Here is a 25,275-nt window from a genome sequence, read left to right on the forward strand (position 1 = left end):
AATACAGAAACAAAGGGCAATCAATTGTGTGTCCCAAGGTGGATTGGATCTGAATGATGAAGAGAAAGTTAAAGTTAGAATCGGAAAAGCGCATCGAATGAGAGAAGCGTTCAGAAATGCTAATAACTATATTGCTTATCATCCGTCATTTTTCCATCACAATTCTCACTCGCTTATCATATAATGGCGACCACCAGATCATAGCGTAAAAACCTGAGTTAGCGTGTTATATGTCGTCTCGGCAAAATAACGAAGCCAGCACAAATTTTCAAACATAGGTCTGGGTGGCGAGAGTAGAAGAACAATCTGACCATCGCTGATTGACTACTTCGTTCCCAATTATAAAAAGCCTGAAACAATATGATCTGTCCCACAAACATAGGTAAACTGAAGTCATATCCCTCACTATCAATGCTCGCTGATCATTCACACCACCCTCCCTTCTTTTGTGATGTTAGGCTGATTAAAGTTTATATTTAGATAAATTTTCCTGATATCGGAGTATAAAATAACTAATAGTTGCCTTTAGTCACGTATGCGATTAACCTCGTTAAAGAAGTCTATCAGGATTTTGATAGGCTGCTGGATTATATATTGTTAACAAATTTTCTGGCACCCTGTCACTATGCTCTTGCGAAGGTATACTTCTGCATCGAACACAAACTGACTACATAAAGTAGATTCGATAACAAAACTGATGGTACAGGTGATGTCGTTATAATATGGTTCGACATTTCTGATTTCCATGTCAAGTATTTATCGTTGGTCCTATCGACCATCATAGAAATTAAGTGTTTGATCACCCCAGAACGGACTACTTCACGCCACCGTAAAACGTTTACTTTTGGAATACAAAATGTCCAATTGCGGTCGTGTAGGGTTCTACAACTTTGTCACCCCTTTCCCTATGTTGCAACAATAAGATTCTTGGACAAAAATCGAACCATTTTTTCCATTTGCCTGGCGAACTAGAACTCGAGTAAGAATTCCAAAATCAGGATTAAGTTCAGCTCACAAGTTACTCAGTATTAGGGATTGAAAAGTATCACTCAGTCTATAGGTAAACTCATGTGTACAAGACATACAGTTTGAGTGATTAATAATCTCAATTGTTTGAGGTAAAATAATACTTGTGCCAGAGGAAATGTAATATGCACTACAATTTTACTGGACCTAAAGGCATTTGGGCTTTATGGTCGCCCAGCTCCAGATACCTAGGATGATCCGATTGGATGGTAATTCCACAACTTGAATACGACCTAACTTAAAATATTTCATTCAGGCAGCTGGTGAACGTTATTTTTATTATTAAAAGTTTTCGAAGAGGCACTCTTTAGAAGGTAAAACTTTCTAATCTGCCTTATGTGGGTTGATAAAAAAGAATATACACTATCCACGAAAAAGGCTCGAACATGACAGAACTGGAAGCTCCACCGTCGACGAACTGCCCCCATGTAATGATGTGTTCAGCAAGACTAACATGTTTGACATCAATATAGAATGCATAATAGCTGTCTATTTCGATTTGTTTGCCACCACATCCACAAATCGTAGAATAAGTGGCGATCTTATGCTAGCCCCCTTTATTTTCAATAGTGACTTGATGGTTATCATGTCAAATAGCTTTGATCCATCAGGAATAAGCATCTCCTGTGAGATAACGATAAAATCCAAGGAATAAAATTGAAGTGACTACTAGTCGACTGATGGAACATATTTTAAAAAATGGCTATGATTATTAAAAGTATCCAACTTATTGAAATAACTAGGAATTCCGAAAATGGTGCAATTTACGGGAAGTAGAGCTAGATGAATACCAATGAACGTATGATATTTGGGATTCGTAATAAGCGGGTCCTCCAGTACAATAGAATCACTAGTTCATAAAAATACCACAGATATATGTTCTATCTGTAATTAATAATAATAAGAACATATTTTTCTACTGATGTAGTTGATTTAAAGGTCATTTTACAACCCTTTGAAGACATTATCAGACTTTTCATATTGGAATACTGAATGGGAGCCGCGTAGTTCACCCTTGCCTAAAGGATGGACAGTGAAGTGATTCCCAATGGTATGTCACTACTTTCCAACTTACGTGGGTTCTGAAAAGCAGATGAATGTAATGTCGATAATGCAACTTCACCAACTGTGGATCCTAAGTTGCCGAATGGTGGAGGTATGCAGACAGAAAGCATTGATGCGTCAAAGGTCCAAGAAAACGATGGTTGCTCGTTTATAGAAGAGGAGAGAAATGCGGTAATTGCTGCTGCTGTTGCCGACTTTGATGCAGATGACCAGTGCGAAGAGAATGATGGTGATGACGATACAGTCAATGTGATTATAAAGCCTTCCAGCAAAACAGGGATTTACAAAACCGGCGCAGCTTACCAAGCGCGATCAGTCGCTCACACAACCCAACGTAAGTTTTGAATGATTGGTGACTAGTATCTGGCGCTTGCCATGAAGTTTTTTATTCGTGCATTGATTTCCCGGCAGCAGTTACCTAATTGAAAGTCTTGAGGCATTAGTGTTAGACACAAGAAATAATTTATCTTAATACTTATTACAATGGAAACTATGTCTTTTCATAGTTGCTCCTATGTGTTGCCATAAACCAGGCTAATTTATTAAAGTTAATGTGGTCCACAACCAACCATGCAAATGAACACTCTAAAGCGCGGTAGAAAATTGACTGAACAATAATTACTGTAGAACTCTGCTAACGGGATAGTTGTTTTGTAAAAATACGGATATAAAATCGATTTGATGAGTGGGTAGAAAGTAGATTATCCAAAGTTAGTGTAAAGTCATTGAGCTTTAACTAAATTGTGAGAAAATACTTCATTCTAAACGCTTTTCATGTTTACACAACACCATCCCTACAAACATTTGCACTGACACATCATAGCCTTATTTTTCACCTTAAAATTAGAGGTCCTGAGGGCAATTCACATCAGATGGTTTATCCAGTTGTGTGAAGTACCTAATATGGCTTATTTGGCTTTCAGAATTATTTTGTGAAAGATTATACATATCATGTATAAAAAAGTTGGTTGATCTTACTAACCGGAGATGTAAGAGAAAATCAATGAGGACTACAAAACCTCTTATGGCACTTTATTGTTCCCAAGCGTGCATATGAAACAAGCTTGCTGTGTTTACGTATATAAAGGCTTGATAAACTATTTAGTCAATTTTCCAGGAATTCTAGGTATTGTTATCTGAGTATCATGAAGGGAAGTTGCAAGTCAAAACGTCATAGTTGGAAAGTATTTCATTCGTTTTCCGAGAACTCCATTTTCATTATATCATGGTATTCATTGCGAATAAGTTTTGTCAGTCAGTCAGCTACAAAGTAGGACCAGGCACATATGTGCATCGGTCCAAGTTGCCATACCGCATTAGCACAGCAAGATGAACACCGGATTCGTGGGAGTGGTTAAGTCAATGGTAATAATATATAAAAGATTGCATATAAGGACATAGTACATGAAGAAAGAATTAGTTCGTAGAAAGAAAGATATGAAGCGATTTTAATCTCCTAGTTTAAGGGAAGAAAGAGAGTGTATACACCGACGCCATTGTGATCGATTCTGAGCCATGTCACCAAGAGTCTCCAACCATTGGGTACGATAGTCACGCGGACCCCAACCAAGTAGTCTGTATCTACCAACATGGCTCAGACTAGAAGTTAGTGTCTTCAAGCGCTGATGTCACGTTTTGGTTTGACCGCCCCTAACTTTCTTCCAACCATCTCCAATACCGGATAGCATTGCACGTCGTGGTAGTCGGTGTTCAGGCATACGTAACAGGTGGCCGAACCATCTCAGTCGATGAAGATTCACAACCTCATCAACTGATTTACCATCATTCCCTAATACCCTGCGTCGAACCTCACTATTACTTACCCTGTGATCCCAGCAGACGCCAGCAATATTTCTAAGGCATCTGTGGTCAAATACTAGTAGCTTACGAGTGTCTTCTACTCTTAGTGGCCATGTTTCGCTGCCGTAAATTAAAACAGAACGGACTGCCGTGCAGCATACTCGTCCTTTTATTGATAGACGGATATCTCGCCTTCGCCATAGGTGACGTAAGTTGGCAAAAGCCAAATGAGCTTTTCGAATCCGTGCTGAGATTTCGTCAGACACCAACCCATTAGGGCTGATCAGACTTCCAAGATAAGTGAAGTTGTCGACGCGTTCGACTACTTCACTCCCTATCCTTAGTTCAGGTGTTGACGCAGACCAGTCCTGAAGCAACAACTTGCATTTAGAGGACACCCAGTTGTGTCCACTGTATTTCGTTCTTCAGCTGAAAGATGAAGGTCTTTGTACCCTAGTCAGCGTCTAGCAGAAATAGAAAAGATGAGAGTAGATAGTCTTGTTGAACACTAATCACTATGAATGCATCTTGGACGTGCCCACCATAAATGACTTTGGAACTCAGTCCCCTGTAGGAGTTTCACATAAGTGGCGATCTTCTTAGATACGTTATAATATTGAAGTTCCCACAAGGCTTCCTTATTATCGCTGTAAAATGCTTTCTTATGATCAAGAACAGTAATGTATAGCGATGAGTCATTCAGTTGATTGTTGGTCGATGATCTTCTGTGTCGATATATGGCCAGTTCGTACGAAAGCCATCCTATTGATCTCAAAGTTGTGCGTCCACTCAATCTCCTTCGGTTCAGCAACACTACGTTAAAAACTTTGTCTAATAGTGATAACAGCACATTCCTTCTGAAGTTGTTGTACTCTAGCAACTTGATACTGTATCCATCTTTCTAATGTGTTAGTATTTGTTGTTCCTAAAAAATATGGAGGACCTTGTATTCTGACTTTAGTACTTAGGCTGATATGTTATCTGGACCTGTTACTTTGTCATTCTGATTATTCCAATGTCCTTTCAGATTTCTGTTGTTGGTGCGGTATCATTTACAGGGAGGTCTGTATGTGATGCTTTGATGTCTGGTGTGTTCAGTGGCACTGGTATATTCAAAAGCTCTTCAAAGTGATCTACCCACCTCTTCCGCTTCTCTAGATCCTGATTATTCTTTGTTCCTGACCGGTCTCTCTGGTCTACCATATTTCCCTGTCAGCTTTTTGGTTGTATTATGTAGTTTTTTAATATTTCCTTCTGTTGTAGCTTGTTTTCTTGTAGTTCCCTGGCCTTCCACACACTCCCTTGTCAGGACCAATGCTCTTCGTCACTCGTTTGTTTACTCTTTATTTAGTCTATCCATTTGCTGTCACCGCTTTTTGTTGTTGATTGGTGTCATGTCATTCCTTTCTTGAATCTTGCCCAGGCTTTCTACAACGATCCATTCTTTATCTCGATACTCCTTGGTGCCTAGCACTTCCTGGAATGTTGAAGTTACTTCTTCTTAGGTCCTCTTCCAGTTGATTCTCATGGTGATTTTCTCTTTCAGTAGATCTTACAGGACTTTGGGAGGCGACATTTTATCTGTAACAACATTTCTCCTGTTGCTAGTATTTACTTTCCGATTTGTGTCAAATCAGCCTCACATATTCCAATCGGGACCAAATTGTGTATCTTGATGTATGTCAGTCATTCAGCTACAACGTATGACCTGGCAAATATGTGCATCGTTCCAAGCTGCCATACCTCATTAGCACAACAAGGTGAACACCGAATTCATAAAGTAGTTAGTTCAATGGTGGTAATATATAAAAGAAAGATTGCATATAAGTATATGGTACAAAAAGAAAGAATTAGTTGATAGAAAAAAAAGGTATAAAGCAATTTTAATAGTTTAAGGGAATACAGACTGTGTATACAATTACACCATTGTGATCGATTCTGAGCCATGTCACCCAGAGTTTCTAACTACTGGTTACGATAGTCACGCGGACACCAACGAAGTATTCTTCATCTACATCGTCACATACCAGACCATAAGGGCTGATGAAACTCCCAAAATAAGTGAAGCGGTCGACACGCTCAACTACTTCACTCTCTATCATTAGTTCAGGTGCCGATACAACCCAATCCTGAAGCAACATTTTGCATTTCGAGGGGGAGAATCGCATCCAGAACATGCTTGCATTGTTGCTTAGAGTGATCAGAAGACTGCATTTTGTCAGCGTCTTCATCGAATAGAACTATGTCATCGGCATATTCTAAGTCAACAAGTGAATCTCCCGGTAGAAGTTCAACCCCTGGAAATTTAGATGAGGAAAGTGTTATGTCTAAAAGCACGTTTACGATAAAGTTAAACAAGAATGGAGAGAGTAGACAGCCCTGACGAACACCACTTGTGGTAATCAATTCTGATGACAGTTCGCCATAAGCTCTCACTCGACCAGTTGTGTTGAAGTAGAGAGCTATTATAAGGTTAATATACTTCTTTGGTACTCCTTTCAGTGACAAACACTGCCATAGAGCCTCACGATCAACAGAGTCAAACACCGCCTTAAGGTCGAGAAATACTGCGATTGTGGGGCATCTGAACGTGTATCTGTGTTCTAGGACCTGACGTAGTGTGAATATCTGGTCTATACAGCCACGTCCAGGTCGGAAACCAACCTGGTTTTCTCTAGTCTGCTCTTCACGAGCTTTCGTTAGGCATCGAAGTATTATTGAAGCTAATATTTTAGACACTATATTAGTCAAACTGATTCATCTGTGATTGTCACAAGAGGACTTTTGTCCTTTTTTATAGATTGGCACAATCATTGATTGAGACCAGTCGGATGGGATTCCCGGATTCTACCTAAGATCTCAGTCAATCTCAGTGCTAATACTGAACCGCCATCGTTAAAAATTTCAGGGGTAAACCTGTCAGGGCCTGCTGCTCTCCCTCGCTTCAGATTTCCTATAGCTTTTGCGACTTCGTGAAGGGTCGGAAGACTTACATCAACTTGCCATTCAGGTTGGCTGGAGATCTTGGGGAATCGAAGTGTGACTGGAGGTCAGTTGAACTGACCCCTAAAGTGTTCTGCCCATCGATCCAATCTCATGGATTGAGGATGAATAGTATGTCGATCTTTTTCCGAGATAGTTTCGCTAACAGTCGGGTTCCTAATACCGGTTTCTTTAACAAGTCTGGACAGTTGTCTGCTGTTGCCTATTGCCTCTGCCTTTTCCATCTCTCTTGCTTTCGCTACCCACCACTGTTCGCGATCATTGCGTAGGCTTCTTATCAGCCTGAGCTTAAGCTGACTCCGCTCTTCGTCAGAGCCAGGTGGAATGAGTTTTCAAGCATCTATCAGTGCGGTAGATGCTGCTTCGACCCAGTGTTTCTCTCTAACCTTATGGTTTATCTTACTATCAGATATCACTGTTGTTTCCACAGCTTTTCGGATATCATTCCATGCTGCCTCGGGGTGGGCATCACTTACATGTCTGCCTAACTGTTTTCCTAGTTGTTCAACTATTTTACTGGATGATTTTTTTGTACTTAAGATGTGTATATTTTCCAGCTGCTTTTGACACATATTTGTAAATGTCCCTAGGCTAAATGCAGTAACTTCTTATGGAATGTTTATAACGCGTCATATTCCTGCCTGAAGTTTCACAAGCAGTCTTAGCTTTAAAATTATTTCTCTGGTGATGTTCATTATTTTTAAATTGTCATATACGTCAACAACCTACCTGCATGTTAACCTGGCCCGTACATACGTTGCACTATATCTTCATGTCTTTTAAATTTAGAAATCATCTGAATCGCCTTTAACATTTATCAATAAACCCATCATAGTCGTTGTTGCTAATCGTATTTGGGTTTATGGATTGGTTTATCATATTAGCAGCCTAAAATGCGGACACAGTTTAGATAATAAAATTAGAAATTTAGAGACTATCAACTACACTAGTCAACTAATTAAATTCTCATGTAGTTTTTGGCTAAATAGATGTTTAACATCAAAACTCTGGAGCCTACTAAAATTAACGCTTGACGAATACTTTCGAATTAAAATTTATAATATAGTAAGGTAGCTCTGATTCTTTAACGCTACAAATTTCTGATAATTTCGAATCACCTAAAGCAACAATACCTATTTTCCCACTGGCTAATCCTCAATCAACACTATAACTAGTCAAACATAATAGTTTCAGGATTTCGTCATAAAGCATTGTCACGACTTGACAATCACGTAATATGATTGATGAAATTAATGAAATCGGTCAGCAAATTGACCTATAATTATCACTAGTGTTGTTTTTGTTTTATCTTCATTCACTACAGGTGATTACAGTATGTTTCTCTATAAGTTGTTCATTCAGTAAATATCTCAAAACCTTGTCAGTCTAATTGATGGTTTAGCGACACAATCATGCATGCAAATAATCAGTATAAGCAGTCGAGCAAATCTCCTGCAAACTGAAAACATTAATGTCGAATTTACCCCAACACTGACTAAGGTTCAAGCCATTATCATTGCCCGACCGTTGTTGCTACCTTGACGTGGTGGTCGGGCTTGCCTATCGTGATGAAGCAACCGAACTATACTGGCTGGAACAACCGTTCCTCAAGGTCCTACCATGTCAGACAGGTCGGTTGAAGAACGGTAAGACTAAAAGCAACAAACCCAAGGTCCGAAGGCGAAGTCGTACTGCTGACTGTACAGAGGTGTGATAGCAGTAAGGTGTTTCCTTCAGACAACCAGCATGACAGCGATGCTGCCTTCCCACAAGGAGGGATGGTGTTAGAAAAGGTCGACCCTAAAAATGCACACCTCACCTTACCTCACGGATTTCCGTCTCCAGCGGTAAGGCCCTTTGAAGAACGGAGCTAACACGTCAAAAACCTCCCACGAAAAGGCCGTGCGCGACCGGCCTCAAGCAGTTGTCCCTTGGGCACTGCGGTCACGCTCTCAGGTCACTGAGACCACCTCTAATCCAATTTCCTTTTCAGGTACCTCCAGAAGAACCCTTCCTCGGTGTGGGCAACCGGGAAGTGATAACCGCCCTCATACCTCTAACAGCACTCGAGACCACTGTATTCATAATCAACCTTCCTCTTCAATTCCTATTATTCCTCCTACGTCGACTTTCCACTCTAAACTTCCTCTTTCGGCTTCCTCCTCAAGTGTCACCATAGCCAACGATTCTAGTGCTCAAATCCCTGTCCCAGGCCTACTGAAACCTCGCTCTAAACTACACATTGGAGCCTTCAACGTACGCACCCTATGTCAAATCGGTCAGCAGGCTTCCTTGGCTAAAACCCTAGAGTCTCTTTCCATTGATGTATGCTGTGTCTCCGAAACACGCATACAGGATTCCAGTGTGGTCATTCACTTGACCTCACCTCGGCAAAACGGAGAGCCAACGAGATACACCCTACGTGTATCTGGTGACCCGATGGCCAGTTCTCGTGGACTGGCAGGTGTAGGCATAGCACTAAGCATGAGGGCGGAACAAGCACTGCTAGAGTGGATCCCCGTCAACAGTCGTCTATGTGCTGTTCGGTTAAACGGCTCCGTAAGAACTCGGAAGGATAGGGACACACGTCGTTGCCTTTTCGTCGTTTCTGCCTACGCTCCCACTGACTGCAGCTCAGATGATGTAAAAGATGAGTTTTACAGAAAGCTTACCGACCTTCTCCAAAAAGTTAGGGGCTCTGACTCCGACCACGCCCTAATACGGGCACGCATCTGCTTGCGCCTCACTGGACGCAAAAAAAGCCACAGTAAAAAGACCCATTCGAACCGAACTGAGTAGCGAGGAAACCAAAAGTAGGTTCCAGGAACAACTGAGGTCACGATTAGGTAGTTCTGAAGACGAGGTTGACCCAATTGTTGCTTGGAAAGCCATACAAACAGCTGTGGAAACAGCAGTGACATCTATCAGTGATTTAAACCACAGGGTTACAAAGAACCAGTGGATTTCTTCAAAGTCTATCACACTGATGGATTCTCGCAAACTCGTCCCATCAGGTTCCGAACATGATGAAGAGCGACAACAAATCAGATCTAGGTTAAGAAAAAGTCTAAGAAACGACCGTGAGCAGTGGTGGGCAATGAAAGCAAAAGAGATGGAAAAGGTGGCGACTATAGGGAACACAAGACAGCTTTACAGACTAATAAAAGAAACTGGAATCAATAAGTCAAGTGTAAGTCAGACTATTTCGGAAAAAGACGACACCCTCATCTGCTCTCAGTCCAGACGTTTAGAACGATGGGCGGAACATTTCAGAGAACAGTTCAACTGGCCTTCAGCTACTCTACAACTACCCTCCATTCCCAGACAGTGTGAATGGAACATTGAAGTAGGTCCCCCAACTCTAGCAGAAGTTCAAAAGGCTATAGTTAATCTGAAACGAGAAAGGGCAGCTGGTCCAGATGGACTGGCTCCAGAGGTCTTTAAGGATGGTGGTCCAATTTTAGCGATTAGGTTGACTAATATTTTAGCTAAGATCTGGGAGTTAGACGTTATCCCATCTAACTGGTCACAATCACTTATCGTCCCAATAATATAAGAGAGGGTCAAAATCATCCTGTGACAACCACAGAGGGATTAGTTTAACTAATATAATATCTAAAATACTAGCTTCGATAATTATCAGACGCCTAACTAAGACTCGTGAACTGCAAACACGAGAGACTCAAGCTGGCTTCAGACCTGGTCGTGGCTGCATCGACCACATATTCACTATTCGTCAGGTTCTAGAACACAGGCATACCTATTGGCGGCCGACAATGGTGGTCTTTCTTGACTTAAAACGGGATTTGACTCGGTAGACCGCGAGATTCTGTGGCAGTGTCTGTCATTGAAAGGCGTACCTCAGAAGTACATAAACCTTGTGAAGGCTCTTTACTCGAACACTACTAGTCGAGTCAGAGCTTATGGCGAACTGTCATCTACTTTTGTAACCTCAAGTGGTGTCCGTCAAGGCTGTCCACTTTCCCCATTTTTGTTTAACTTCATCATAGATCTTCTGATGGAAATAACGCTCTCGTCGACTGAATTCTCGGGTATTGATCTCCATCCAGGAGGTCCACTTATCGACTTAAAATACGCAGATGACATAGTCCTGTTTGGTGAAGACGCTGACAAAATGCAGAGTCTTTTGGTAGCACCAAGCAACAATGCCAGAATGTTTGGAATGCGCTTCTCTCCCTCTAAATGCAAGTTGTTGCTTCAGGACTGGTCTGCGTTAACACCTGAACTAAGGATAGGGAGTGAAGTAGTCGAACGCGTCGACAACTTCACTTATCTTGGAAGTCTGATCAGCCCTAATGGGTTGGTGTCTGACGAAATCTCAGCACGGATTCGAAAAGCTCATTTGGCTTTTGCCAACTTACGTCACCTATGGCGAAGGCGAGATATCCGTCTATCAATAAAAGGACGAGTATGCTGCACGGCAGTCCGTTCTGTTTTAATTTACGGCAGCGAAACATGGCCACTAAGAGTAGAAGACACTCGTAAGCTACTAGTATTTGACCACAGATGCCTTAGAAATATTGCTGGCGTCTGCTGGGATCACAGGGTAAGTAATAGTGAGGTTCGACGCAGGGTATTAGGGAATGATGGTAAATCAGTTGATGAGGTTGTGAATCTTCATCGACTGAGATGGTTCGGCCACCTGTTACGTATGCCTGAACACCGACTACCACGACGTGCAATGCTATCCGGTATTGGAGATGGTTGGAAGAAAGTTAGGGGCGGTCAAACCAAAACGTGACATCAGCGCTTGAAGACACTAACTTCTAGTCTGAGCCATGTTGGTAGATACAGACTACTTGGTTGGGGTCCGCGTGACTATCGTACCCAATGGTTGGAGACTCTTGGTGACATGGCTCAGAATCGATCACAATGGCGTCGGTGTATACACTCTCTGTCTTCCCTTAAACTAGGAGATTAAAAACACTTCATATCTTTCTTTCTACGAACCAATTCTTTCTTCTACTATATCTCTATATGCAATCTTTCTCTTATATATTACCACCTTTGACCCAACCACTGCTATGAATCCGGTGTTCATCTTGTTGTACTGATGCGGTATGGCAACCTGGACCGATGCACATATGTGCCTGGTCCTACGTTGTAGCTGACTGACTGACTGAGATACGCGCTCGCACTAGAGCATGATCTGAATCTAAGAATGTGCTCCAGGATGAGCGACAATCTTCTATCGATCCCCTCCATCGGTGGCTGATTGTGATGTGATCTAGTTGGGTCCAACGTTGGAACGAATTCGGGGGTCGACATGTCAAAGGATGTCTTTCCCTATGCTTAAAGTTAGTATTTGCTAGAAACAGGCAGTCATCTGAGCATAGTTGTAACAGAGGGTCGCTATTATCTGTTCTTCGAGCCGCGACACCATAAGACCCACCTAGGTGTCTTTCCTTTTCGCTTAGTTTACCTACTTCAGCATTAAAGTCACTAGCTACTATTGTTGCAAACACTAACACGAGTGGGGAAAATCGAACGTATTTGACGCGAAATTACAGAGCATCTCAATAAAATCTGAGAACTAAATAGTAAATATCAATCCATCGTCGTAAATTTGGTTGTTTTTTTGCAAATATCAGTCCATTGTCTCAGATTTCATTGTTCATGCCTTTTCATACCAATTGCTTTCCGTTTCTGTTCTTTCCTCATCCATCTGCTGCAATACATTCTATGCCTGACCACTGTTATATACTACTTATATGGATATAAGTAACCCACACCACAGTATTACTTCATCAGAGCGCCTAACTTTTTGGAGGAGGTCAGGAAGCTTTCTGTAAAACTCGTATTTTACCTCATCTGAGCTGCAGTCAGTGGGAGAGTAGGCAGAGACAACGAAGAGCGTCCCTATCCTTCCGAGTCCTTACTTTTCCATTTAGTCGGACAGTACGTGAGCGACTGTCTACTGGGATCCAGTCTAAGAGAGTTAGTTCTGCCCTAGGACTTAATGCTATACCTACATCAGCGAGGCCATGGAAAGCAGCATTAGTGTTTACAGATACACGAAGTGTGAATCGAGATGGTTCTTTATTTTGATATGACGAGGTCAAATGAATGACGCTACTTGGATCCTGTATGCGCGTTTCAGAGACGCAAGATACATTGACGGCGCGAGATTCTAAAATCCCAGCTAAGGAAGCCTCTTCTATTTGGCATAGTGTTCGGACGTTAAAAGCTCCTACATGTGATTTAGAGCGTGGTTTCAGGAGACTGGAAATAACGTTCCGCGTACGCGAATCGTTTTCATTATCGGTGCAAAGTGATAGAGAAACGTGAGAAGGGTTAGTCATGAAGATAAGAGTTTTTAGGAAATGTAGGAAGGATTTGATTATGGCCAACTTGGTCTCGTGTGCTGTTACAGGTATGAGGGCTGATGTCGCTTCCCGACTGCCCACACCATGGAAGGGTATTTCTTGAGGAACCTGAAAAGGAAGTCGGATTAGTGTTGGTCTTAGCGACCTGAGGGCGTGACCGCAGAGCCCAAGGGACAACTGCTTGAGGCCGGTCACGCACGGCCTTTTTGTGGGAAGTTTTTAACGTGTTAGCTCCGTTTTCCAAAGGGTTTTACCGCCGGAGATGAAAATACATGAGGTAAGGTGATGTGTGACATTTTTAGGGTCGACCTTTTCTGACCCTCTCCTTCCTTGTGGGAAAGCAGCATCGCTGCAGATGCTGGTTGTCCGAGGGAGACACCTTACTGCTGTCACTCCCCTCTACTGTCAGCAGTACCACTTCGCCTTCAGACCTTGAGTTGCTGTTTTTAGTCTTACCGTTTTCCAATAGACCCGCCTGATATGGTAGAACATACAGAAACATAAGTTCCAGGCGATATAGCTCGGTTAGATCATCACGATAAGCAAGCCCGATCACCACGTCAAGGTAGCTGCTACGTTCCGGTTACCCGGGCTTTGGACCAGCATGAGCTACAGAGTGACTCCAGGTGAAGTTAACTATAGGGCACTGTACTATTTTGCATATTCTTAGGCAGAGGCTCTAGCGGTCTTCTCTGAATCGTCCTGATGTTGGTAAATATACAACCGAAGCGAGTATGAACAGGATAGTACTAGATATTAGCTAGTTAATAAAATAATGTATAAATATAGTTCACGATATTATAAGTTTAAACTATTATAACCGACAAATGTAATGAATTTGCTGAGTTGTATAAATACTCCTTGCTAATAATAAGATGACAAAGAAAACTTTATGGGTACTGTACCGTACTCGTACTCTGGTGTATCTATGTTTTATATTCCATTTTATAATTGAAATATCTTCCTCCATATTTTTTTCCGTACACTAGTTGAAGCTTGTAAACATAAGACTTTGAACAACACTTGTTTTCACTCTCAGTTGATATATTGCCTTATGATGCGTCTACTATTTTAATTAAGTAAAATCATTATGCACTAACTGATTGGTCTCATTAATGACAGTGTTGTTTTCACAATGTATATTTCCAAATCGGTTTTTTTTCGTTTGAAAATTAGTGTCCAAAAAGAGTAATCTTTGCACTTATGATATGTCCATTCATTACTGCTGTGTTGCTTCAGGACTGGCCGGTGTCAGTGCCTGAATTGATGATAGGGAATGAAGTAGCTGAGCGTATCGACAACCTCACTTATCTTGAAGATCCGGTTAGTCCCGGTGAACTGGTGTCTGACGAAACACCGGCACCGATTCAAAAATCTCGATTGGGTTTTGCCAATATGCGTTACTTGTGGCGTAGGTGAGGTATCTGTTTACCAACTAAAACATGAGTTTACTGCACGGCAGTTCACTCAGTTCTACTTTGTGAATTTGAAACATAGTTGTTAGAAGTAGAGGTTACCATTATTGGATCATAGGTGTCTTAGAAGCATTGTTTGTGTACTCTGGGACTAGCGAGTAAACAATATTAAGGTTTGGTGTAGGGTACTATTAAGTAAAAATGATTAATCGATTGGTAAGGTAGTAACGCTTCATCAACTGAGGTGTCTAGGACATGCGTTACGTATGCCTAGTAACTACCTACCTCAATGAACGATGTTTTCTGATGTAGGGATAAGTTGGAAGAAAATTGGGGGTGGTCAGACCAAAACATAGCACCAGTTTATGAGCTCATTGACAATCGGACTGAACCATGTTACCAATTGTAGACTACCTGGTTGGGGTTGGCGTGATTATTGTAACCAGTGGTTAGAGACCTCGAATGAAATACCTGGAAGTCGTTCGCAAAAATACTGGCCCATACATTTTTTGTATTCTCCCAGGTCATAAGTTCCTGGATTCTTCACAATCTTTTTTCACTACTTTGTGTCTTTGCATCGCATCTTCGATATCTAATCCTTTTTGTTATCACTAGTACTGTTAACTAGCCCTGCTACATTGGAATTCTCCCTAACAATTCCACCTCACTGTCATTATAGGTTGTAGCAACTTTTAATTTCTTGATCAATAACAGACTCCAAAATATTTAGCTCATATCTGGATTTTAGACGTGATCAAATCGCATCACCCCGTTGCTTATTTCTTTACCTGGACTTGTTATTCTTGTGAGGAAAATTAATTTAGTGACGCTCTTTTACATAACAAACATGTTTTTGGACTTCACAGTAAAGCACACCCTGCGAATGTTATCATATCAAAGTAACTTGTCAATGGAATCGTAACTTAGTCGTCAGAGTTAGTTTTTCAAATTCTCTCAGTGTATACTATGAATTTACTTATTCTTTTCCATAAAAACGTAGGAAAAGAAACATCCAACTTACGGAAGTTCGATAAACATACTTGTATTATTCTGAGTAGCTGAAGTAATAAACGAAATTCACTCATTTTCGTATCGTATTAACAATACACGCATGTGATCCGTTCTGTAGAGACTAAATTTAATTATTATTAGGTCCCGATAAACAATGAATGGTAACTTTGAATCCTTTTATGGACCAATACTAAACGTATATTTTTCTCGTATAATTGTTAAATAACTAAACTATTCATATTCCTCTTATTATAAACCTTATTTTGACATATGAACCATTATTATACGTTTTACCATTCTGGAATTATGCCCTGTCTATTAGTCATAGCCTCCCACATTTGGCCAGATTTTGTACAAATGTTATTTTCTATTTTATGCTACGTTGTGGTCTGTTTGATTGGTATATAAACTCAATATGTTTGAAATATAAGAATTCATATTGCAGAGGCTGAGACTGGTGTTCTGGACTTAACTGGCTGGGCTAGGCGGAAAGCAGGACCAATCAGGACTCTAAGCTGCTCACACGTGTTTTACGCGTCCTTGGTCTGATCGATAATTCGCTGCTTCTGATTGGCGGCTTTGGGCTATAACAGTTGTCCACCTTAAAGTTTTTCTAGCCACATTTTGTATCCATAGTAAATTGCTTATTAGGCTTTTTTGTTCACTATTTTAGATCAGAAAGTCGCTCGTCAAGGTGTAGAATTGGATGATCCAGGAAATATTAATGGAATCCCAACTGTTGAGTACAATCTTTCCACATTAGGAGATGAAGAAAAACCATGGAAGCGACCCGGAGCCGATATAACAGACTACTTTAATTATGGATTTACTGAAGAAACGTGGATCCAGTATTGTGAGAAACAGAAAATCTTGAGACAGGAATATGCAAACACAACACTGAAGCCTGTTTTAAGTAGTGGGGGTGCCAATTTGTTACAGCGGATTCGTTCTGGCACAGTTTCTTCCAATACCCGTTCATTTGATGGTTCTAAACAAGCTAGTATCAATGTAATAAATCTGAGTGGTCCTGGATTAAACATGCGATATTTAAATTCTATTTCCAGCTCTAAATCCGGAAATTCCCCATCTGATGTCTCAAATCGTCTCTTAAATGGAACCGCAAATAATTCTTCAAACTTACTCAGTCAATTCAACCAACCACCACCTGGCTATTTAGGTGGAACTCAACAAACGAATGGAAATACAACTGGTACTGGTGTTTTTAACATACCTCCTCCAGGTTTTGGAACATTAACACCTGGAAACAATTCACAAGTCTTAAATGCTACAAATCCCGCTGCTGCTGCTGCAGCCGCTGCTTTGTTTCCTAACCTTGCAGTTCCTCCTCCTGTTGTGAACAATCTAACCGGATGGCCTACTGGAAATATGGCACTATCTAGTCTGATTGCATCTGGTGATGCTATTATCGATCCTACTACTGGTCAAATTAGTGGTATAATTGATCATGGAGATCGTAGCCCAGGTTCAATGTAGTAAGTAACCGATTATTAATGCTCAATACAATTCGATCAACCCACTTACTATTTTTCATAATAATGGTAGTAATGATAGCTTTATTCATTGCTATAAATTTTATTACGGTAAGGAATTCTCAGCTTAAATAGTTGAATATTGCAATATATTTCTATTTAACATACATTCAAACTGTATTTACTCAAAAATTATATTCAATGAATGTTTTTTCTCACAAATCACCATCTGTTCATTTTCGTCAACAAAAGTTTACTCTTAATTCTGGTGCTACCACTACCTTTTTGGCCATCAGATATGAAATGTTTGAATTACCACTCATTTATCTCCTTTTCCAAAGAATAAACAAGCAGGAGAATATGCTAATATGTGCAATGTTTTGTTTTAAGAATACTAGTATTTAGCATCGTATTAAGTTCGTACACCATTCATAATATCAAGCCAGTACACGATTCGTATTTGTAATTATTTGATTCAAACAATAAGGTTTATGATGATATGTGCACATTTGAATAATAAGTAGCCTAAACGTTTGAGCAGACCAGACCACCGTAAATATTAATTTTTTCTATGAATTATTTTCTATTAGGAAGTGTTTGCAGATATTCACCTTTATCTACTCAAATGTATAAAAATATGGCATCTTTATTATCTCTATTCAAATCCTTACGATTTTGTTTTATTTATTTCTATCAGGATAACAGTATGTTTTGTTGTGTAATAAGATTAATAACTGGATACATATATAATTCTTGTTTAGAGTGATAGTTATATTACTTATTACTTTTGAGATCATGAAAGTTGTTTTGTGTTTGTGTTTCCATTTTCTCGTGATTAATATTGCTTTCATTTTTTTGTCGCTGTGATAACTGGAAGTTTTACAAAAATATGATGAAGTGTCTCTATTAAGTGTAACATCTTTATTGACAGTTACTGTTTCACCGTCCTATGTAGTTGATGTTTTACTCGACACTCAGAATGCTTCCCCTTTTGTAACTGAAATGATTTTCACACCATTGTTTAGTTTACTCAGTGCGCTTTATAATAGTATGGAATCTAACTGTCGATTTATAAAAGATGTAGTCAGAAGTTATTACTCGTTAATAGGCACATGTTAGATGTATTTATCAGTGTATTTCACAACTGTACGATGTTCTTCAGCGTAGGGTAACTTCTGAAATCAGAATGGGCAACTTAATACACGGTACGTTATTCAGAACTGTGGTTTCTGTGGCTCAAGTTTTCTCTGATTAGTTGTGCATTGTCTTTATTTATTTTATTTTATTTATTTAACGCATAGATATTGTTACAAGGAGGCACCAAATACATATGCGCCACACAGATCTCATTTGATATATGTGAGGGCTGTGATACTGCCCAGGTGCCCAAATCGAAGCAGATGGTTTTCTTAGGGAGCCACACCCGGAGCCTTCGACCTGGAGGTCTGATCCACAAGGCAGTGGAGCAACGTAAGGAGATTTAGTCCCATGGTAGTCGGTGACCAACGATTGGTTCATACGCCATTTGTTCCTTCAGGATACTGGAGCCCATGTGCACCATTGGTTTGGAATCAGGGTTTTCCAACTCCCCTAGGTGGACTCTCCATGTCCACTAACCCGGTTAAAGCGCCGGACATTCGCTTTTCGTCCTCTCATTTTCGTAAACAACACCCGTGGTGCGAGAAGGCAATGAGTAGGACTTCCGTGACAGAGGCTATATAAGCGTGGCCATGTGAGAGCATTTGGAGAGGGAGAGCATACTCTCCCCACTCTCGGCCGTACCTGGGCATTTGGGGGCAAATATACTATTTTAGCTCAACATTCTTCATGTACATGACAGTTTATTTAAGATATATTTTGTTGACAGTTATTTCTGTATTCTGGTATCCATTTGTTAAAGTTCAGGACGTGTTTTACTTTGCAAAATATGTTTATTTAGTCATACAAACATTTAATTCTACTACTTTATCAATCAGTTGTCTCATTATTACAAGTATTTGAACGTCTACATCACTAGACCCTGTTATTTACTGTTATTGGTAATGAAATCAAGGTAACGTAGTACAAATTAATGTCAAGTTATCTTCGTTCTCATTTCTCCTTACCTTTTCTTTTTCTCTGGATGGTTTCATTACAGATAGGTTTTATTTTTTATTTGTAGCTCTAATGAAGATCCTATGTCTCGACGCGGACGGCGTCATTACCATCCAGACGAAATTAGTTATTACGAAAGGTAGTTTTTTCTCGTTTTTTCAGTTTTTAACTGCTGATATTTACAGTGTTATTTTATAGCAACGGGTTATAAGTGTACATTAAATGAAGGATAAAATCAAACTTGCATAATTTATTATTTGCAATTAAGAACATGTTACGGATAAATATATTGCTTTTAATCTCAACAGTAATTAGTTAGTCTCTACATAAGATCTGTTCGTTGGTTATTGAAGTATAATAGCGAAGAACCTTCCTGTTTTCTTTTTCTTCAGTATAAATTTCTTGATATGAGTAATACTGTTGTTTGCATTTCTTACCTTATACCAGACATTTTCTGTAAGTCGAAGTTATATTTTTGTGTTACTTCTCTCTCAAAATGTAGTTTTCTAGTGTGATGAATAATGGTGTTTACCATAAATGTAAATAGGTATTAGATAAAAAAGGTTTTAGGCTACGATTTAATTATCAGTGATGGCTTTTTCAGTACAAAACCATGCTTCAAGATAACCAATACATGTTTTTCGAATATATATATATATAATAAAAATATCAGTTTACAGTAAAAAGTCACACTTCACTACCTAGTTAATAACAATAAGATAAAGTATGTATCATTTAGTTGAAGTTTTTGGACGTTCGAGTTGTCTGTCTTGAAACTCCGACTTATGTTGATGAAACTCTTCACGGTTCATCTTTTAAGTGTAATAGATTGTTTAATGGTGTTTAAGTTAATCTCGAAATCGTACCTGTACTTCTTTTCTTTATGCATCACTGTTAACAAGTGTGCTAACAAAATAACTTAGATATTTGTGGTAATGTTGACAATCAGTCAGCCATTTATATGCACTCAATATTGACTAATGATGAATTAGAATTTCCAGGTGTCTTTAACCACTATTCATTACTTATCACAATAGAAATCGGTAGATAGGATATATTCCCTTACCTATCTACTACAGTGAAGATTATATATAGTATCTTGTTTTCAATGCATGATATATCTCGATTTTCTGAATATTACTAGTTATCACTAACATTTTGTGATCAGGTGGCTTATAATTCGAATGTTATGGCATTTCGCTTTTGATACATGAGCACCGAATACAAATAATATATTTGTGGCGTATAACCAGCATAAATTTGGGTCCAAGGAGGTGAAGTAACTTCATTAACTGATAGTCATAACAAATACCAACAACACATCCTTGGTGTTTCTGGGATTCAGTGACTTCTGTTGTCTGATATCCTCTCATTGAACTATCTAACACACCATAACGACTTAATCTGATTGCCTTGTTACATCTAGGGTATTTGTTCGGTTCATCGTAGTTATGGATCACTCAAGTAGCTGGGTAATATCAAGTCATACAAAGTGTCTCAAAGACAAATCTACCATGTTGTGGTTTGATTGTGTCATATATAACACAATTCACTACACTTTCCGACTTCTAGCGCCCCCCCAAAGTGGTTTCAATTTGACAGAAAGCTAAGACACTCCAACTCCTAAGACACCACAAATGACCAGACCCTTTTTAAGTTCAGTGATGACCTTCAGGTTAAGCAACTGAGTTGTTTGCAAACGTTTTCGTACTAGTGTGTTCCAAATTCATCGAATAAGTTGGTAGTTGTCCCTATCTTTAAAAATGTTCACGTCGTTTCAGCAAAAATCGTCGAGGGATGAATCTACTCTAGATCGCGTCCAAATTATTGGCTTCCGTCATACTTTGTAGATTGTTCGAAATTCGAGAAAGGTTGGCTCGCGAGGAGCAGACTGGTTTTCGTTATGGTCGGGGATGTATTGATCATATCTTCACCCTCCGACAAATGTTAGAACACCGTCATACTTATCAAAGGCCAACAATCGTAGTGTTTCTTGACATCAGGGTTGCCTTCAATTCGCTGGACAGGACCTTTCTCTGGGATTGTCTATTGAAGAAGGGTGTCCCTGGGAAGTTTATTAACATCCGAAAAGCCCTATATACAAACACCTCAGGCAGAGTGAGGGCATACAACCACCTCTCTCCATTGTTCCATTTACGAAGTGGGGTTAGACAGGGTCGCCCAATCTCACCATTCCTCCTCAACTTTGCCATCGATGACATTCTGGAAACAGCTCTGATGGATGTAAGTGATGGCGGTGTGGACCTGTTGTCTGGAGAAAGACTTCTCGACCTTGAGTATGCGGATGATATTGTCTTACTGTGCGATAATGCTCAAGCCATGCAATCCTCACGTAATCAGTTGGCAATCAGTGTCCGTGGGTACGGTATGTGCTTTGCACCTTCGATGTGCAAAGTCTTTCTACAAGACTGGCAGGATTCTAATCCTGTAATCACCCTGGTTGTGAGCAGATAGAAGTAGTCGCGAAGATCGTGTATCTAGGTAGCTGCATAAGTGCTGGTGGTGGCGTGAGTGATGAGATCAGTGCACGTATAGTGAAAGCCAGAGCGGCTTATGCCAATCTGGACCACCTTTTGGCGTTTTCGTGATGTCAGTCTGGCTGTACAAGGTCGGATTTACAGCGCGTTGGTGAGAGCAGTTTTGCTCTATGTTTGTGAAACCTGGCCTCTCCGAGTTGAGGATGTTAGACGACTAGTTGTCTTTGATCATCTTTGTCTTCGAAAAATTGCTATCATTCAGTGACAACATCACGTTAGTAATATGGAGGTTCGAGAACATGTGTTCAACCGTAGTGACGATAACTCAGTTGGTATCACCATCTTCGTTGTTGCTCTTCTTATTTTTATACTCATCCTCCACTCTAACTCTTCTCAATATCATTGTTATTGTACGGTGCATATGTATTTGGTTCCCTTGTAGTGTCGGTTGCTATGTCAAGCCCACACAGCTTATTCTAGACTCCGAACAGGCTAATTTATTCATTCTTCTTGAGTCACATTTTGACCATGATAATTCGCTTATCAACCTTGACTGTTTTTATGTAAGTGTATGTGTACGCATTTCTCATATTACTTATCACATGTCTGTAACTTATTTTTGTTTGACTATAAATATTGAGTAACGCTTGGTTAATGGAGTTGATTCGCACGCCTCCACCGCGCATCATTTCGTTTTTTGATCATCTACCTGAATAAATGTTTGAACGAAATATACGTTTTCGAGTTCCATTCTCATATTTGACTTATTTAATTCCGTTATTCACTAACGCGATTTAGGTTCTTAATTGTATACGAGGTTTGGTGGAATTTATGTTTTGGTAGCAGTTAGCAAACGACCTACCTAGAGTCAGATCTACGGGTTACTAAACCTCCTTGTACCAACGTTTATGTGTTCAAGTAAAAATTCAATAAATAATCAAACTCAAGGTAGTGAGAATTAATTGTTGGTAAAGTTACATGGATAATTCGAATTAAACCATACTAGTAATTATTCAATCTTCATTCTTATTTCATATACACTTCAGTACTGTTTATCGAGGTTTTGTTAGCTCAATTTTTTGTATTTCTTTCGATTCCCTCTATTTTATTGTCGTCCAGTATGGTAGTTTAGGTCTACATACTTTGCTAGATCAAAAGTATTTGTTTAATGTTAGAGTAATTACACTTTGAACTTATTTCCATTAACCTCTCTATCAAATGGCCAATAAAAACAAAGTTTTTTGTGCATCTGGTAAAATGTATGTTTGTAATTAATCAATGATTATTCATCTACTATTCAGTGTGAAAAAATGTTTTCACTCATTTGCTTTGTCAAGGCACTGCATTGTAAAAACCCAGCGTAGTTTGTGTTGTATAACGCTAGGGGATGTAGTTTGATCTGAAGTTTTCATCTTAAGAATTGTGATTCAAAATTAAGGGTTTTTAATAATCTTTCTTGTTTCGCTTGCAGAGAAGGCTATCGATCACGTCGTCGTAGTCGTTCAAGTAGCAGAGAACGTTATCATTCTCGGCACCGTCGGTAAGTATATCTCTTCGTTTTCATATGATACTTAACTGGTCGTCAAGACTAATCCACAGCAAATTGAGCGATTTAAAAATCATCTGATTAATATTACAATGTTTTCCTACAATTCCCCTCTAAAAAGTTGTCAATTTTAATCATGGGTATCATATGCTTTCGCACTTTTAACCAAGCCACTTGTGTTTTGCAGGCGTAAGATGTTTCTTTTCAAAAGAGATATTTGTTCATAGCTGTCTAATCTAGTTCTCCTCTTAGACCTCGTACCTGTCTAATTTATGCACATCTAGGCAGTGATTGGTACAAATGAATTCACCATGCATTGTCGTTGTTAGTGGATTATTTTTGGTGAAATTCATGAGCCTATAGCTGCACTTATTTACAATACATTATTATCCCTTTGTGGATTACTGATGTTCTGTTTGGCAATTCCTTGTTCATTGTTTGATATATTTATGCTTTGCTGTTTATATGATTTACTTAAAGCCATCGTGATTCATCAAGATCTGGAAGAGAATACGAACACCGTAGAGGAACATCACATCATTCTCGCCGTTCACGCGAAGACCGTTACTCTGGAGGGGTTGTTGGTGCAGAGGAACACGCGCCTACCGAAGCTCCCTCACCAAATCCATCTGGCGTTGGATCACATCGAGGCAGTGGGCGACGAAGTGATCGCGATCGACCTGGTCGAGACCGAAGCCGTGAAAGAGATCGTAGTAGGCATAGAAGTGAACGTCGTGATCATGAACGGTCAGTTCGCCCTTCTAGACAAAGCGATCGTCGTTCATCGCGTCGCAAAGAGCAACCTTCCCCACCAAGACCCCCTGTTACTTCAGATAAACAACCAACTACCAAACCTGATCCTCTTTCGGCTGCCGCAGCAGCAGCTGCCAACATTGCCGCCGCCTTGGGAGCTACGAACTCCAGCGGCAAGGCTTCTTGACAAGCCATTTATTTCTTTGGACAGATATTGCTGCACTGTACAGTTTTTGTATTTTAAATGAATATGTTTTTCAAATTTCGTCCATTTTGTGGTTCTTTACTATTTGAATCTTTAGTCCATTTTTTATGGTCGTAGTCTTTCACTCGAGTATTCTACGAAAGACTCCATTATACTCATTATAGATATGCTTTGTCTTCAGTGAGTTTACTGATTGCTGGGTTTTGTATCCCTCGTCTAAAGCTTGCAAATTGTATAGTCAATCTTTTGATGACATATAGATACGATGGATAGTCCCCTAAACACAGTTACGCTTAGGAGAATACACTAGTAGTAATCGAACGTCCGGGCCAAGATCCGTGATAGTAAATCTGAACCCAGTATAATCGTAGCAGAGTAGCTAGTAACATAAATTACTCCAAATCTTACTGTACATCTGCAGTCAAACTGACGAAATCTTTGTCGACTTGCATAACCAAGTGTCGGTATATGGACCATTATGTTAGTAGACCAAGTTGGTTCACAGATGGGTTTTTTCCAACATAGTATGGAATTAGACTGAAATCAATCCTGTGGTTGGAATTTCCATTGTATCATATCTACTGGTGAAGAGCTTTGAGTAGATGTTTTGATGGTAACTTACTGTTGATTGGTCCTAAGTATACCCTTGCACAATGTCTCTTAACGTAGACCCGTCATTGTTATGTCACGGACGTCCACATCTCACACGCTTATAAGCGTTGGTCACACTGCACTTTGCCTTACGCCGTTAGTAGGAGTGTACTGTAAGAATAAGATAATGGGAGTTGCAAAAGTGACTTCAAAAGTATAGCAGGGAGGTGCATCAACCTAGAACATGCTCTCCATTTGATTACCGTTGATTGAAATGAAGAGCGGTGGACAGTAATCAAATAGTCAACTTTAAGTGGTGTTCAACAGGACTAACTACGTTTTCCATTTTTGCCCAGCCTAGTAATAGATGTCCTTTAAGATGCAAAGGTCTCGATCTTCCTACTTTGCAAACAAACTCCTAACCATTATAT

The 25,275-nt window shown here is 39.8% G+C and overlaps 1 protein-coding gene across 2 annotated transcripts; it reads left to right on the forward strand.

Moving 5' to 3' along the window:
- Positions 1 to 1,994: 1,994 nt before the first annotated feature.
- FIP1L1_1 (pre-mRNA 3-end-processing factor fip1l1) lies at positions 1,995 to 25,275 on the forward strand (the record flags this gene model as incomplete). Of its 2 annotated transcripts, none has more annotated exons than XM_051215789.1 (6): positions 1,995 to 2,077; positions 2,120 to 2,425; positions 16,341 to 17,160; positions 19,319 to 19,390; positions 22,192 to 23,289; positions 23,776 to 25,275. In XM_051215789.1, 5 exons carry the CDS (start codon positions 2,053 to 2,055, stop codon positions 22,391 to 22,393), a joined length of 1,425 nt encoding a protein of 474 aa, XP_051066324.1. In that variant the 3' UTR covers positions 22,394 to 23,289; positions 23,776 to 25,275. The 2 variants fall into 2 exon arrangements, with proteins under 2 accessions (XP_051066324.1, XP_051066325.1); XM_051215790.1 differs by having other exon boundaries at positions 2,053 to 2,077; positions 2,117 to 2,425; positions 23,221 to 23,289.

The sequence above is a fragment of the Schistosoma haematobium genome, chromosome 4 (assembly GCF_000699445.3).
Source record: "Schistosoma haematobium chromosome 4, whole genome shotgun sequence".
NCBI lineage: Eukaryota > Metazoa > Platyhelminthes > Trematoda > Strigeidida > Schistosomatidae > Schistosoma > Schistosoma haematobium.